Source organism: Colletotrichum higginsianum, chromosome 8 (genome assembly GCF_001672515.1).
Source record: "Colletotrichum higginsianum IMI 349063 chromosome 8, whole genome shotgun sequence".
In the NCBI taxonomy this organism is placed as follows: Eukaryota; Fungi; Ascomycota; class Sordariomycetes; order Glomerellales; family Glomerellaceae; genus Colletotrichum; species Colletotrichum higginsianum.
In genome coordinates, this window is record NC_030960.1 from 2,504,124 (window position 1) to 2,517,704 (window position 13,581).

The 13,581-nt window shown below is 54.8% G+C and overlaps 3 protein-coding genes across 3 annotated transcripts; all 3 read right to left on the reverse strand.

Moving 5' to 3' along the window:
* Positions 1-2,423: 2,423 nt before the first annotated feature.
* Positions 2,424-3,822, reverse strand: CH63R_11739 (DNA polymerase epsilon subunit D; the record flags this gene model as incomplete). Its single annotated transcript, XM_018306713.1, has 4 exons — positions 2,424-2,869; positions 2,990-3,108; positions 3,234-3,367; positions 3,454-3,822. The coding sequence occupies 4 exons, from the start codon at positions 3,820-3,822 to the stop codon at positions 2,424-2,426; spliced, it is 1,068 nt and encodes a 355-aa protein (XP_018153554.1).
* Positions 3,823-6,567: 2,745 nt separating this feature from the next.
* CH63R_11740 (uncharacterized protein) lies at positions 6,568-7,377 on the reverse strand (the record flags this gene model as incomplete). The annotated part of the gene is made up of 1 exon (XM_018306714.1): positions 6,568-7,377. The coding sequence occupies one exon, from the start codon at positions 7,375-7,377 to the stop codon at positions 6,568-6,570; it is 810 nt and encodes a 269-aa protein (XP_018153555.1).
* A 4,354-nt stretch (positions 7,378-11,731) lies between these two features.
* On the reverse strand, positions 11,732-13,204 carry CH63R_11741 (uncharacterized protein; the record flags this gene model as incomplete). Its single annotated transcript, XM_018306715.1, has 4 exons — positions 11,732-12,258; positions 12,315-12,595; positions 12,699-12,837; positions 13,081-13,204. The coding sequence occupies 4 exons, from the start codon at positions 13,202-13,204 to the stop codon at positions 11,732-11,734; spliced, it is 1,071 nt and encodes a 356-aa protein (XP_018153556.1).
* Positions 13,205-13,581: the final 377 nt, after the last annotated feature.

Consider the following 13,581-nt stretch of genomic DNA (forward strand, 5'->3'; position numbering starts at 1 on the left):
AAAAGGGCTGGCCCGGCGTAATCGGCCGGGCGAAGGGCGGCTCTTTCGGGGCCGCAAGGGAGATCGAAAACTTGGTAGCGGCTGCAGCAGGCCTTCGGCCATCTTGATATGTGTACGGGCGCACGCGGGGCCCGAGCGGGAAGCGGAAGTTGGGATGGAAGTGCCCGCCTGTCTAGGGTGAGCAGGTGAGTCTGGAAATCTTGACGATGGTGGTGTTGGAGACGTTGGGTGAGGGGAGGGGGGATCAGAGGATTGAATCTATCGTGTCCGATTAAGCCTCGGGCGCCGGGGCGTTAGGGGAAAAGGTGACTTGCTCCACGAGCGTTACTTTATTCCGACGTAGCTTCGAGTATCTGAGCGACTGTTCGCAAAGGAGACGCTGACGAGAACGCCAAATACAACGAGCCCATGGGCACCGGAGCCTCTCTGATACTTGATGACGACATCAACACAGCACAGAGACGGAGATGTTAGGATAAACGAAGCCATCATGAGGACCGGGCTCGATGTTGGCTATGGTTCATGAATTGTGACTGGAGCATTCCATACGCGCTGACAACCCGGGGTCGCTACGCTCATTCAAGCCCGGGTTTATGCCGTTGGATGACGAACAGTATCAGCCCTGAAACGGGGAAGTTGGAGTTGGTGAGGCCGTTGAAAGGAGTTTTTTTTCTCCATCTTCTTGCGTTTCCAGTAACTTTTCTTTTTTTGTTGTTGTTGTTGTTGTTTGGGGGGGGGGGGGTCCTGCGTTCCGGTTTACAGATCATGAAAGGTAAAAGAATATACTTGGAAGACGATGACGGAATCATTTACCCGTCCGTTGTGTATTGTCCCTGCAAGTCCTCAGTAAGGGGTGTGTGGTTGGATGGGAGATGATGATGAGGTCGGTGTGAGTGTGCATCGACGGATGAGATTATCTGCTAGCCTCAACCTCAACCATGTACCTGGGGTCGGTTCGTGCCGGAGCAACAGTTGAAGGAATCGAATATGCTAAATGAACATATCACCGTAAGAGATACACGAAAGCATGGGAAGGGCGTTTCGACGGAAAATAAGGGACGATGTAGTTCCCACCCATTTCAGACTGTAATGTGTGTGTGTGTTGATGTACTTTTGAATCTAGCAACTCTTCAAGTGGGAACTGTGCTGGAAAGGCCCAGGCCCTCTATTCCTCCTTTACCTCCTTCTTGGCGTCTGATGTTGCTATATACGAATATGAAAACGAGCAAAACGATCAAGATCGTATCCTCGCGGTCAAGAAGGCTTGTGGTTGCTTGACAGGTGAAAAGAAAAAAGGAAAAAAAGCAAAACCTTATGGGATATTTGGCCATTTCTATGCCTGATAGCCCGATCATCTGGCCGAGCTGGGCTGTACATGGAATCATGGCATTCACGCCTTGGTTTTTCTGCTTCTAATTCTGAAAGATGAACTGGGAAAGGAGGAAGTGTAGGAGGAGAAGAGCAGAGTAAGAAGAAAGAATTACTCGAGTTGAGACTGTGGAAAGATTCCACGTAAACACGCGGTGCGAACCGAACGCAAAACATTCGGGATTTCACGGTCGAAGGAGGAGAGGGGCATTGATGACATCGCCGGTTCGGCCGGCGAATGCCATTCCATGAACGGCAGATCTAGCAGGTGTTTGCCGCCCCCTCCATCCCCTTCTTACATGACAACTTCCGTGGTGTGTGAGTGTGTTGCCCTCCCCGCTGAATCTTTCGCTCTTACCGACGATGAGGTTGGTGATGTTGACGAATTACTGTCCTCTCCGGGATAAGCTTTCCGGGAAAGGGGGAGAGGGCACACGGCTTTCTCCTTTCTTTCGGTTCGTTTCGCAATGCGATGGATCGTTCGGGAGTTTATTACACGACAATCGATTCCTACCCTTCCCCCTCGCCCTATCTTTTTATTTCCAACTCATCGAAACTCATGTCTTTGGCAACTATGAACAAGAACTCTGCTCCCGTTTCTCCTTCAGGGGGGGGCAGTAAACTTCTCGGGTGCCGAAGGCGTCTCGCGAAAGTCTCCTTTGATATCCATGTAGGGACCCCAAATTCTTGCGAGCCACGAGGCATGTAGAACGCAACAAGAAACCTCTGTACGACGGCTGGGCATTGATGCCCCCTTTTGCGATCTGCCTTTGCAAGAGGAAAAACTGTGTATTATCCACGAAAAGAAAAAAGAGAAGATAAAAAAGGACCAAGGCGTTTTTTTTGCTTTCCCATCGTAACCCAAACCAGGGGTTGCCAGCCCCTTCTCTTACAGGCCAAACAAAACACGAACTTCGTCTCGTACACCTCGCGCTCTCTGCCGAGAAACAGAAAACCATCTCTTTCTCTTTCACCACAGGGTTCGTCCGGGCACAGCCTCCGGCTCCGGCTCCAACCCCGGGGCCGGGGACGCGTAAACTACCAAGAGCGACTGGCTAGTCGCTCTCATCTCCGTCAAGCGCCTCGTCGACGTCGCTGCCCTCACCCTTCTCCTCCAGAGCGTCTTGCGTTTCATCACCACTTCCCTCCCCTTCCTCATCGTCGTCTTCCTCGTCGTCTTCTTCCTCGTCGGCCTCTTCCTCTTCGTTGTCGTTGTCTTCCTCCTCCTCGGCTTCTTCTTCGGGCTCAGTCTCGCCGTCGTCGACATCCTCGCCAACGGTCATGGCAGAGTCGTCTACACGGGCCTTCTTTGCTCGCGGGGCTGTGTCGGAGGATGCTGTCGTCATGGCGCTGTCGTCAGCGTTTGAGAGGAGGGAAGCATCTGCAGCCGCTGCCCCGGCCGCTGCCCCTACTGCGACACCTGCTGCCGCGCTCCCACCCTTCTTGGCAGCAACCTTTTGGCGATAGCTGGTGCGCTTTGCGGATTGGATTTGGTTATATTCTAGACATCAGATCAGCACCTTAATCTTGCGTGTACGTATAACCCCAATGAGACGGTGAGCGAGTGGGTGCGGATGCAGGGCTAAGGAAAGCCCAAAGCAAAAGAAACAGAAAAACGCACTGGCAAACTCTTGCTCTAGGGGCTCACGCAGAAACCCAAACTCAATGTCGTCAAGCGCCTTGAAAACGTCCTCGGCACTGACGGTCTTCTTGTTCGCATTGACAGTGATTTCATTGGCGCTGTCGGTGAGAGTCTGTCAGTTTCACTGGTCTTTCTGGATGAGATGGAGGAAATAAAGATATCTCCTGGCGATGTGTTTCGTGAGGTATCACTTGACCATAAGGGGACGAGGGACGGCACGTACTGCGAAGCGAGATAGTTGATGAAAACGGTTGCGCTCTTGCTCATGGCCAGAACGGCATTGGCCTGGATCTGCGTGTTGGGCGGGAGCACACCCTTTGCCAGCCTCGTGATGATAGACTTGGGCAAGCTCAGGTCCTACAAGCCATGTCAGCCACGGGTCACCACCCACCACTCCTATGACAATGCAACGTCAGAAGAACCATGGCACAGTCGTCACGAACCTCAATGGTGAGAGCATCCCTATCGGCCTTGGCCATCTTGTCATGCGTCTGGCTTTCCTTCTTCTCCGAGCCCGCATGCAGCACCGTCGTGGTAGTCAGCGGCGTCGACGACGTCGGCCTCACTCCCGTGGCGGAGTCAGGAGTCGACGCAGCGGCGGCGGGAGGTACGCTGGACGGCGTCGCGGAGGCCGAGACCGAGACCGAGGCCTTTGTCCTGGGGGCCGCGGATGGTGTGCCCGCCGCACCATTGCTGCTGGTGCTAGCCGCAGTGGCCGGTGTGGCTGCGGGGGCTGGGTCTTCGTCCATGACGATGAAGCGTGCGTTGGATACGTCGCTTCGTCGGCTCGCGTCGCTCTTGCGCGGAGGCATTATTGTGCGTCGTCAGGTTTGCGTTGCGAAGTATTACGGATACCAGAGCAGGTAGCAGCCCATGGATTAATGTGGAGAAAACGGAGGCCAACCCCTGGAACTTCTTTCTGGGCTGCGCGGGTCTTGCGGGATTGGGTGAGTGTTCGCGTGGGTTGGGTGGATGCTTGCGATTTTTTGCTTGGGGTTGTCCAGCTGTCGATTGTCGGCGGTTCAAATGAGATGATGAAGTTTTCCGATCTCACGAGAGACGTGGGAGGGCTAATGTCTCCCGCGGCACGGGTTTCCTTGCCTTCGGGGGCAGGTTTTCTGACTTCAATCAGTTGGCTGTCTCATGGGTGGTGAGAAGAATCGTGATGCTTTGTTGCCGCGGACAATGCCCAACTTCCGAAGCAGTGGTTGACACTGAGGGGAACTTGTGAGTTCAGGGCGCGGTGCCGTCGTCGACCTAGCGCGTCCACATCTTGGACGCGACTTGGACCCACCTTATGGGTCAGGACGCGTTAAGTACGTTCATTACTCATTCTACCTAACACACCTATTCAAGCTGAACTTCTCAGTCAGGTAGGTAGTATAATGACATCAATGTTTCGTTGTATTCTTTTATCATCACAAACTCCAGTGGCCGCGATAAGTTACTTGGGTTATGTACACAAAACGCAACATGGGCAAATCCGTGTGAGCAAACTCCCGACCTCTCGTTGCATCTCTCATGTCTCATTTCACTTGCTTATCATCTCATCCAACTTTTTTAGTCTTATTCCTGCCGTACTCCTCAAGTCGTCCTCTGTGCCACGACTTGACAAGTATCAAAACCTTCACAGCCTCAGAAGGGCTCATAACCGACCGGCAAAGTCAGGTCTTGTAATCAGTCTAAGCCCATCTTCTTCGACGCCCTAAGCCACATTTCATAAGAGGAGGCGGCTGCATCGGAGCCTGTTCCTGTTTTTCTTCATACCCAACCCATTTCCCTGTGTTTCTTTCGCTCTCTTACGCGTGCCACGATGATGCCTTACGCACCGCCGTTGGATCGTGCTTTGCACACACCCCCGTGGGCTCCTTTTCCTTTTTGTCCCAACGTTGTGCGATTTTCTACTCTGTCCTTTGGACGACACCGTTCAGGTGTTTGGAAGGAGAGGGGGGGAGGGGGGGCACGGGCGAAGGCGAAGGCGAATAGCCTTCTTATCGTCGGTCCGGGCAATCCTCAGCGAGTCATGCCGTACGGCGGACGAATAAGGAGGGCCGCTGCGCGAGCATGCTCCAAATTTCTCAACTTTAACATATCTCGATACACCTACGGGACAAGCATCAACATGATCAACCCGGAGGTACGTAGACGACGACGACCAGGACGCTGTCAATGATGACCAATGTTTCTCGTCAAGCGTACAGGTACGAGGCCGTCTCTTTCTACCCCGCCTCCCCTGTCGTGCCCGCGACACCGCTCCCTGGGGCCCGTCGGCGTTTCAGCATTCCCTCCCGTCATCGTATCCGCTATCCTGGGATGGCAGGTGTCGCAATATGGCTCATTTATCCCCATCAACGCCCTCAAGTTTGTCGGTTCTTTTTGTCGCCATCTGGCGGGTGGGCATATACCTGTACTCCCCAGTCTACCGTTTCACGTTTCACCAGCGATCCTGGGCGAGCGGCTTGTCTGCGCCATGGTCGACAACGGCGTCGACCTCGACATGAGACAACGACGCCGCGGCGATGTGGGACAGCTGTCTGTGGGAAAGCGATCACCAAGGCTCACTCTCACACACACACACTCGAGCTTCTCGATATAATCGGTTTTCTCTTCTGGAGGCTCCTGGATACAGCCGAGCATTCCGTACTCCGTCTACATCATTGACGATACGACGACGGACATTGCCAATGTAAGTGACTTAAGGGGAACGGATTGCGCACGAACCCCCCCCTTCGGGACTTGCTACATCGGTTGCGGCTGCTGCCATAGTTGGTAAAGAGCCCACAGGCCATCTCGTAAATTAGTCACAGGCACCACGACGGCGAAGCAGACAAAGTGTCAGATTGTTGCGAGTGGACGTGCTCATTCAATTAAGATCCAGGTCTTGCTAAGGAATAAGTTTCAAGAAGGTAAAATAAAAGGAATTGTCGACAACAGCGCTGCGTCGCAGCTGTAATAGATCGTCCTCGTCAAGTGGGTATATCCATCACCATTCCCAAATGTGGTGCTCCAAGATCCGTGTTCCAGATACCACAAAGAAAAAGACGTCGTTCCAGACATCGGTGCTTCTTGTCCATACGGACATGGGGAAGCGAGTATGCTTTTTCAGCTAAGAACATATGAAAGGGGTTTGACTAGCAGTGACATGCGCACGCCAAGTCTTCGACACCCCCGCGGATGGCATCAGAAAGATGCTCGACAAAAACAGCGGGAAGGAAGGTTGCCACTGTCCCGGAACGATCAGACCAATCTCACACACCACGTCATGATAGTGGTGTCAATGTCGTAAGGGGTTGTTGTAATAAGCTACCATCCATCGAGGCGTGAATCGGATGCCCAACGGCATTCTGCACACACTTTCTCCCAGACCTGCGGGAAAAGTGTGAAGGCCGAAACAGATGGAATTTTCAGCGTGTGGTGTATGTTATCATCTGCAAGGTTTCCGAAATGTTGCTGTAAGAATTGAAATGTTTGGTTGCAACGGATGGTGGAGTCGGGTGGCAAGTCCCTCCTTGAACCAGCGTAGCCACCGCCTCGTGTTCTGGTCTTTGGTCCTTGCCTCAACCTACGGCGAGTCCAATTTCTGATTGCCGAAGAAGAGGACGGGGAGAAAGTCCGCCCAGATAGAACTCGTCATCTAGTGATAACCTAGGAGGGTTCGAGGAAGACATGTAGACGTGTTGGTGCTTGCCATCTGAGTGTGCAGAGGATGGCATGTGGTCGTAATGATCGATAGATGCGCGCGGTGACAGCTCCATATCGGTGTGGTAGCCGTACCAGTGATCGCGTAGAGTACCGACGCTGGCGCTGCTACGGGAGCTTCGATGTCTGCCGTGACGAGGGGACAACGGCGGCAGCTTGGATAGCCTCGAGTTTCGGCGTTTCGGAGAAGGGAGGAAGGCCAGGTCACCTTCGATGGTGTCATCCGTGAGGCCAACACGGGCATTAGGGGCTCTTGCGAGGACGGGGGTCTGCGGAATTTCAATGCTCTTCTTGTCCATGCTCCGTTTGTGGTGGATAGAGCGTGAGGCCGTGTCGGTCGAAACGCGAGGTTGGTAATGGCCGTGGTTCTGATAGACGATGACGCTGGCTGGCTTGCGGACAGAGTCAGACGAGCCATGCTTGTTATGCTCGTCGACAACGATTGTCGTGCACTTCTCAATAGTCCGGCAAGCCTTCCAAGACTCAATCTCCTCATCGTCGATGGGCTTGTTACCCCGGCGACTAAACGGGAGGCGACCATGGCGGTGACGGTAACAGAGGCAAATTGCCAATATGATGATGACCACACCGAGCACTGAGAATACGCTGCTTAGAGCAACGACGAGGCTTTGGTTGCCACCACTTCCCTGGGAGTTGTTGCCGCCCATGGCGCCGTGCTGGTCCGTCAGTGATGTTGAGCTAGGTGCAGCTGGCGCCAAGAACGACGGGGGTCTGCTGCCGGCATCAGTCGGCTGAGCAGCGGGTGGCACTTGGGTCTGCGGCTTCGACGTGGGTGCTGGAACTACAATGACCACGGGTACCAGTGAGCTTGACTGAGGCAATCTGGGTGGCGGGCTCGGCTTAGGAAACGGCTGCGGGAAGTCGGAAGCAGGCGTGCTTGACTGTGGAACGAATGGCGGAGAAAACGAGCGGGTCGGCGTCGGGGAGGAAGTTACTGAAGCAGGTCCAGATGCTCTTGAAGTAGAAAGTACGGGAACGAGTGGCGAAGTTGATGACTTTCCAGCTCCGGCTAGTGCCGTAGTTTCCGGGGTCGGCGGCGGCGGCGGCGGCGGCGGCTCTTCACGAGGAGGAGGCGGTGGAGGAGGCTCCTGGGTTGGGATTTCCGGAGTCAGGACTGGGTCATCCGGTGGTGGCGGGGGCGATGGTTCCTCGTTTTGTGCTCCTGTGAGGTTTCATTAGCTCCATGTTGATATGTACAAGCAGTATAAGCACAAGATGAGAACAAAATGGCCGGAAGCGTCGAGCAGGGCAGGCAGCTGTTTTTAGGTCTGGGCTCGAAGAGGATCGCGGTCGGAACTAAGTGACTGATGTATTGAGGTGACAGGTGGGTGCTTCGTGGCCAGGGTTGTGCCATGCCACACCTTCTCGTCCTCCATTTTTGGGGTTGTTGGGATTCTCAACGACATTGTCGCCGCCGTCCACTCTTCCGGGTTCAAGAACAGGCGCGGCGGGGTCGATTTCAACTCTAGGCTGAGGGTCGATTCCAGGAACTGTGGCAGGGGTTCGTTCAGGACCATTCTTGCCTTTTCCCTTTCCATTTCCCTTGCCTTTACCCTTTCCCTGCCTCTCGCCATCGCCGCTGTCGGCCTGTCGCAACACAAAAGCTCGAGTGGGAAACGACCGGCCCGAAAATAAGGCCGCGGCCAACAGCATTTTCGTTGTCGACATTTTCCGGAATGGCTCGTCGTGTGTTGTCGTAAGGGCCAGCCCGATGTGATATTGGATTAAAAAGGGCGGTGCTCAGATCGAGAAGCGGACCATTTGAGTGACTTGCACCGTCCAAACGTCGGGGTGTTTCTTCTTCGAAATCGAACCAAAAGGGCAAACAGACGTACATAAGAGAGAACAGGAAGGAGGAAAGGGGGAACAAACAGGTTTGGTCTTGGACCTCTTGGCCAGGTCAAGTCGGGTTCGACGACTCCGGTCTTGGATTGGGAGCCGATTGATATCAGAGACCTTCGTGAACGGGAAGACGAAGGGCCGGGGTCTCTCGCAAGAGGCTCTCGGAGAACGGGATCAGACAGGAAGACGGACAGCAACGATGGGTTATGTATGAGCATGCAGCAGCATGTGTGGGAAGCGCAATAGGACGACTGTGCCTGGCTTCTCGGATGCGGCACTTGCGGCAGCACTGACATGGGAACGATGTAAAGGTTGGCGGGTGGTGGCACTTTGGACCACCTTTGTAGCCATGCACAAACGATGTACGGGCCACACACACATAAACACATTCTCACACACACACATCTCGCTGAAGCGAGGATCAGAGAGATGGAGTGTGAGAGAGACAAGGGTAGGGATAAGCTGTACAACCGTGCACCCGCTTGGGAACGACGGCATGTGAATAATCCCGCAGGGGATAATATGGGACATTTCGGGGGGGGGGGGGGGGGGGGGGGGTGCGCAAGGTCCATGATGCAGCATGGTGTGTGCTGGTGTGCTGGTGTGCGCGTGTGTGAGCGGAGGAGAGAGAAGAGGCTGAGAGAAACTAAGTTGGTAAGTAGGCGGCACAACGTACCCTAGGGTACCTAGGAGTTGGTGGTGGTCGCAAATTCCTGTGCCTGGTGTCAGTCGTGTGAGTGGTCCGTGAGGAGGGTGAAGAAACGAACCCAGGGCAAAGCACTGCACGCAACGAGTCCGATGTGGAGAGGCGGGTTCAGGTGGAGACTTCGGAGGTTGAGATGTGTGCTGGGGTCCATGATCCAGGGGAGGGGTGAAGGCAAGAGGCGTTGCAGCAGCGGCGGCGGCGGCGGCGGCGGTTGCGGTGGTGGTCAAGGAGTAAGAGGAGAAGTAGAAAACGAACACGCTCCAGGAACAGGAACAGGAACAGGGAAGAAAGAGAGGGGTGCACACGTTTGGGGTGTGGGTATTGTCTTGCGGTACCTGAGCACATGCGAGCTTCCATTGGAGGAGGCGTTGGTGTTTCTAATTTTTGACTTGGACGGATTTAACTGGGCGATGGCGTTGATGGGCGATGGGCGAGTAACGGGAAGAGGAGGATAAAGGCGGGATGGACGACCTGAACCTTCTCTTAGTGGGTGGTGTACAGGTAGCCAGCCAACCTCCTCAGCCCACGGACGGAACACGCTGCGGCGGCATCGTACCTGTACTCACTTACGTCAGATACATGCCGGACAAGGTCCGGGATACTTTGGCTACCAACCGCCAGGGGGCGATGTTGGCCGTTGTTTCTTCGGGTAGCACGATTGCCTTCCAGAAGCCGACAGCGAGAACGAGGTCGAGCGGGAGAAGCAGCGTGTAACATTCGCAGTTGAAACAAAGCGACCGAGTGTTCGGAGTGTGCTGCAAAGCTCAACCAACGGCAACAGAGCATTTTGGCCAAATCAGCAACGAGCCTTGGACGCGTGGACCATTATCACTTGTCTACCGTCGGCCTAATCAGGACGTGTGAATAACGGCAGGGTGATATGTTCTGTTCTTCTCTCTCTCCTGTACATGCCATAGAGCAGATGGGCAGCATGTCGCAGCTTAAACAGCCTGATCAGCCTCATCTAAACGGCCCGAGCCAGTGTTGTACGTATCTCGACAACCCACCCGGACAATGAAGGACAAGACATACCATACGTACGATGTATGTGACGCTGCCCAAACCGGGAGACATCAGAACGAATTTCATGCGCTGGCTGGTGCCATGTGGGTGGACGTTTCTTTAGACCATCAAGAGCCCAGACACAGACGATCGAATGAGGGCCAAGAAGTAGCCCGTCTCAAGACGGAGCTAATGCACCTCCTCAACTAACTACTATGTACTTACTTACTCACTCACTAAAGTACGTAGCCAAGGCGGTCCCTTTCAAAGTCACACAGGTATACAAGATGGGAGATGGGGGGGGGGGAGACGGTAATAAAACACAGTACAATACAAGTGTTATGCCCAACATTGAACATCATCATTCACACGCACAAGTACCTTGGAAGTGAACTTCCACATTGAGAAAACATCAGTCGAAGAATGGTTCAACTTTGCTTTTACTGGGAGGAACGCAGGAAAAGAAACCATGCTGGGAGCGGGACTATGTAGATGCTCCGCCCACTGTCAACTAGACATATGACAAGATACAGAGTATCCGTATCCAGACACAAGCCAGGTATCTTATCCTCCGTAAGGGGGAGATACCGTGTACACCACAGAGCACAGAGTAGTGCATTCGTACAGTCACAATTGGGGCACACCAGGTACACGCGACTGGGATCGGAATGGATTCACGAATCACGACCCCTAATCCCTGACCGGCCCCATTGGATCGAGCTGGCTGCTGCATGGGACAAGGGCAGCCCCCAGCAGCAACGTGAAAAAAGCACCGCAAAGCTGTGGTGCTATGGCCGTCAGCTATATCCATACACGTGTACGGATGCGGATACTCAGTATCCGCAAATCGTGCGGATTCCACTATGCAGGACATGGCTACGTAAAGTGCACGCAAAGGGCAGTGTGGACCTCGAGAGGGACCGCCTTAGCCACGTACCTCAGCAAAGTGCAGCGTGCAAGGCGCAAACACCACGCAATGGTAGGCAGTGGTAGGTACGGACGGACGGTTCTAATTTGGGTTCCCAGCAGCAAGCGGACCCCCGGGACAGAGAGTTCGGCAGCGCAGGGTGCGAAAGCACGACACAATCTCCAAGCAGGTTGCTGTGCGAGATTGCGTTCCCAGACCCAACCCTGAGCTTCCAGAAAGAGCAATTACGCAGCCAGCAGTGTTGCGAGTCTTGGCCTGTTCGGGTCCAGACAGAGGCTCGTTCAGTTAGCGACGCGGGTAGGTATTCGGAGGAGGAACATAAGGGGGGCGACTTCTGTGAAAGACGAAGCGGTATGTAGCGGACCTATGGAGACCCTGCATACGTTCTCTTGAATGCAATGTCACAGCCTGACTTCACTCTCACCATCTCTACTTCCTTGACTCGACTCACGCTATCGGCCACAGACCTCGACCTAGATGTCGATAACCGGCCATCGCCGTGCCTGCGAATGGGTCTACGTACCTATGCGCTCGCAACCCCTCCGACCGGGCACAAGCCATACAAATCCACTGGTCTTAGCCACTGACCGTCCGGTAAGCTAAGGCGAAGGCGAAGATGGCCAAGGTGGACCGATGAAGGGACACAGTCAACACCGACTACGGCCACAACTGTGACTGCACGTTTGCCAACGCAGGGTGCAATTGCAGGTCGCCCTGACCTCTCCTCCCCCTTCTCGCTCCGAAGTTGGCCAGGCCAAGGCACGCCGCTGCGCGAGGCCAGCCAAGCAGGCCATGTCAACTTTTGGCGATTGTCCGGATACCACGCGAATCCCATCCACACCCCCCCTCTATTCTCGCTCGCTTCCATGCAAGCGATTTGTCCCCCTCCCCAGTCGCCAGGGCCCCCGTCTTGTTCTCCACAACCTTGCAGCCCGCATCGGTGCAGTGCTGGCCAGTAGCCGGTGGTGGTCGGTGGCCAGGCACGTCGCAGCCATCTGACGAGACACAGCATCAATGACAGCTTGTGCCGTGCTGCTCTGTTATCGATGCCTGCCAGATAATCACAAAACCTGCCTGTGTAAGTGGTGTGTCATCTTGAGGCACACCTGCTGCTGCACCTGTGCTGCGCTTGTCCTGCACCGCAGTGAACTGACATAGTTTGTTCCGCCTGTCGTCGCCCCCGCCACAGCTTGGGGCTACAGACCCTGAGAAACGACCAGCGGCCGTGTCGATGCCTAGATCTACTCCTTCGGTAACTGCCTTTGGCATGACACCCGTCGAGGGTCCGGTCTGAGAGGAAGCGACGCCTTTCAACACGGTTTGTGATCGGTCATCTTTGGCGCTGGCCGCTGAGAAATTGGGACGCCCGAGTCCGACGTGGCACATCCTGTCCAGGTCCCCCACGTCTCGCGCCCGAAGCGGTGAGCGAGTCAAGTCTTGCCGCTGCCACACCACGCCAGCCGATACCACTAGGCGCCAGTCAGACACACCAGACACCAAACACTCCAGACACGAACTGGCCCCGAGGCTTGGGCCTGGACTCGAGAAGGATGCCCTGGGATGGCGATGGGATGGCAGTCGCCTTTGCTGATGAGGGCGGTGTCAGGTGTGTACCACGAGTCCTACCAGCTATGATGGTTCGCTACGCCGGATCAATAGGTCCCCGAACCACCCTTCTTCTCTAAGCTTTCGGACCTGGTCGAGCCAGAAAAGACAACAGGGGAAAAGGAACGACACAACGCGGGGTATTTCGCTCCTCATTGTGGTCGCCATCGATTGGCCGGAGCGCAGCACTGTCCGGTCTCCTCACCGGGTCTCCTGCAAGGGGCGTGACGCATCACATTCCAGATGGTACTTGCTTCCTTCACTCACGGTTCACAAACTCGGACTCGGGCTTGTGCGGATGGAGCTTTGAAACCCGGCCTGCTCCGGGAGACGACTCGGTCTGGCGACCATCCGCTTCTAGTCCATGCAATGTTTCGCCTAGTTCTGCCATGTCAGCCCTCGGACGACTGTGGGTTCAGTGGTTCGTGGGATCGTCCGGCGTGCCATGGCGAGCAGAAGTCTGGGTCGGTACGGAGGAACACACAACGACAGCGAATAAGCGTCAGAACGATGACAGCCGGCTTCCAAAGCACAACCACTCATCTCTCAAGCTCCGCAATGTGAGGACGCAAGAGGCGGTTCATGTAACCGTAACCTTGCGGCGAGAACCCAAGTTGGATAAAAATCTCCGTCGAGGCTTCGCGACACGGGTGCCCGGTTATAAAAACACCACTTCTAATATTTAATCTATCACTTCTTCAGCGGTGCACTGTCGACCATGGTCATGTTCTAGGGTATCTCCATGCTCTCTCTGGGTTGTCTCGAATC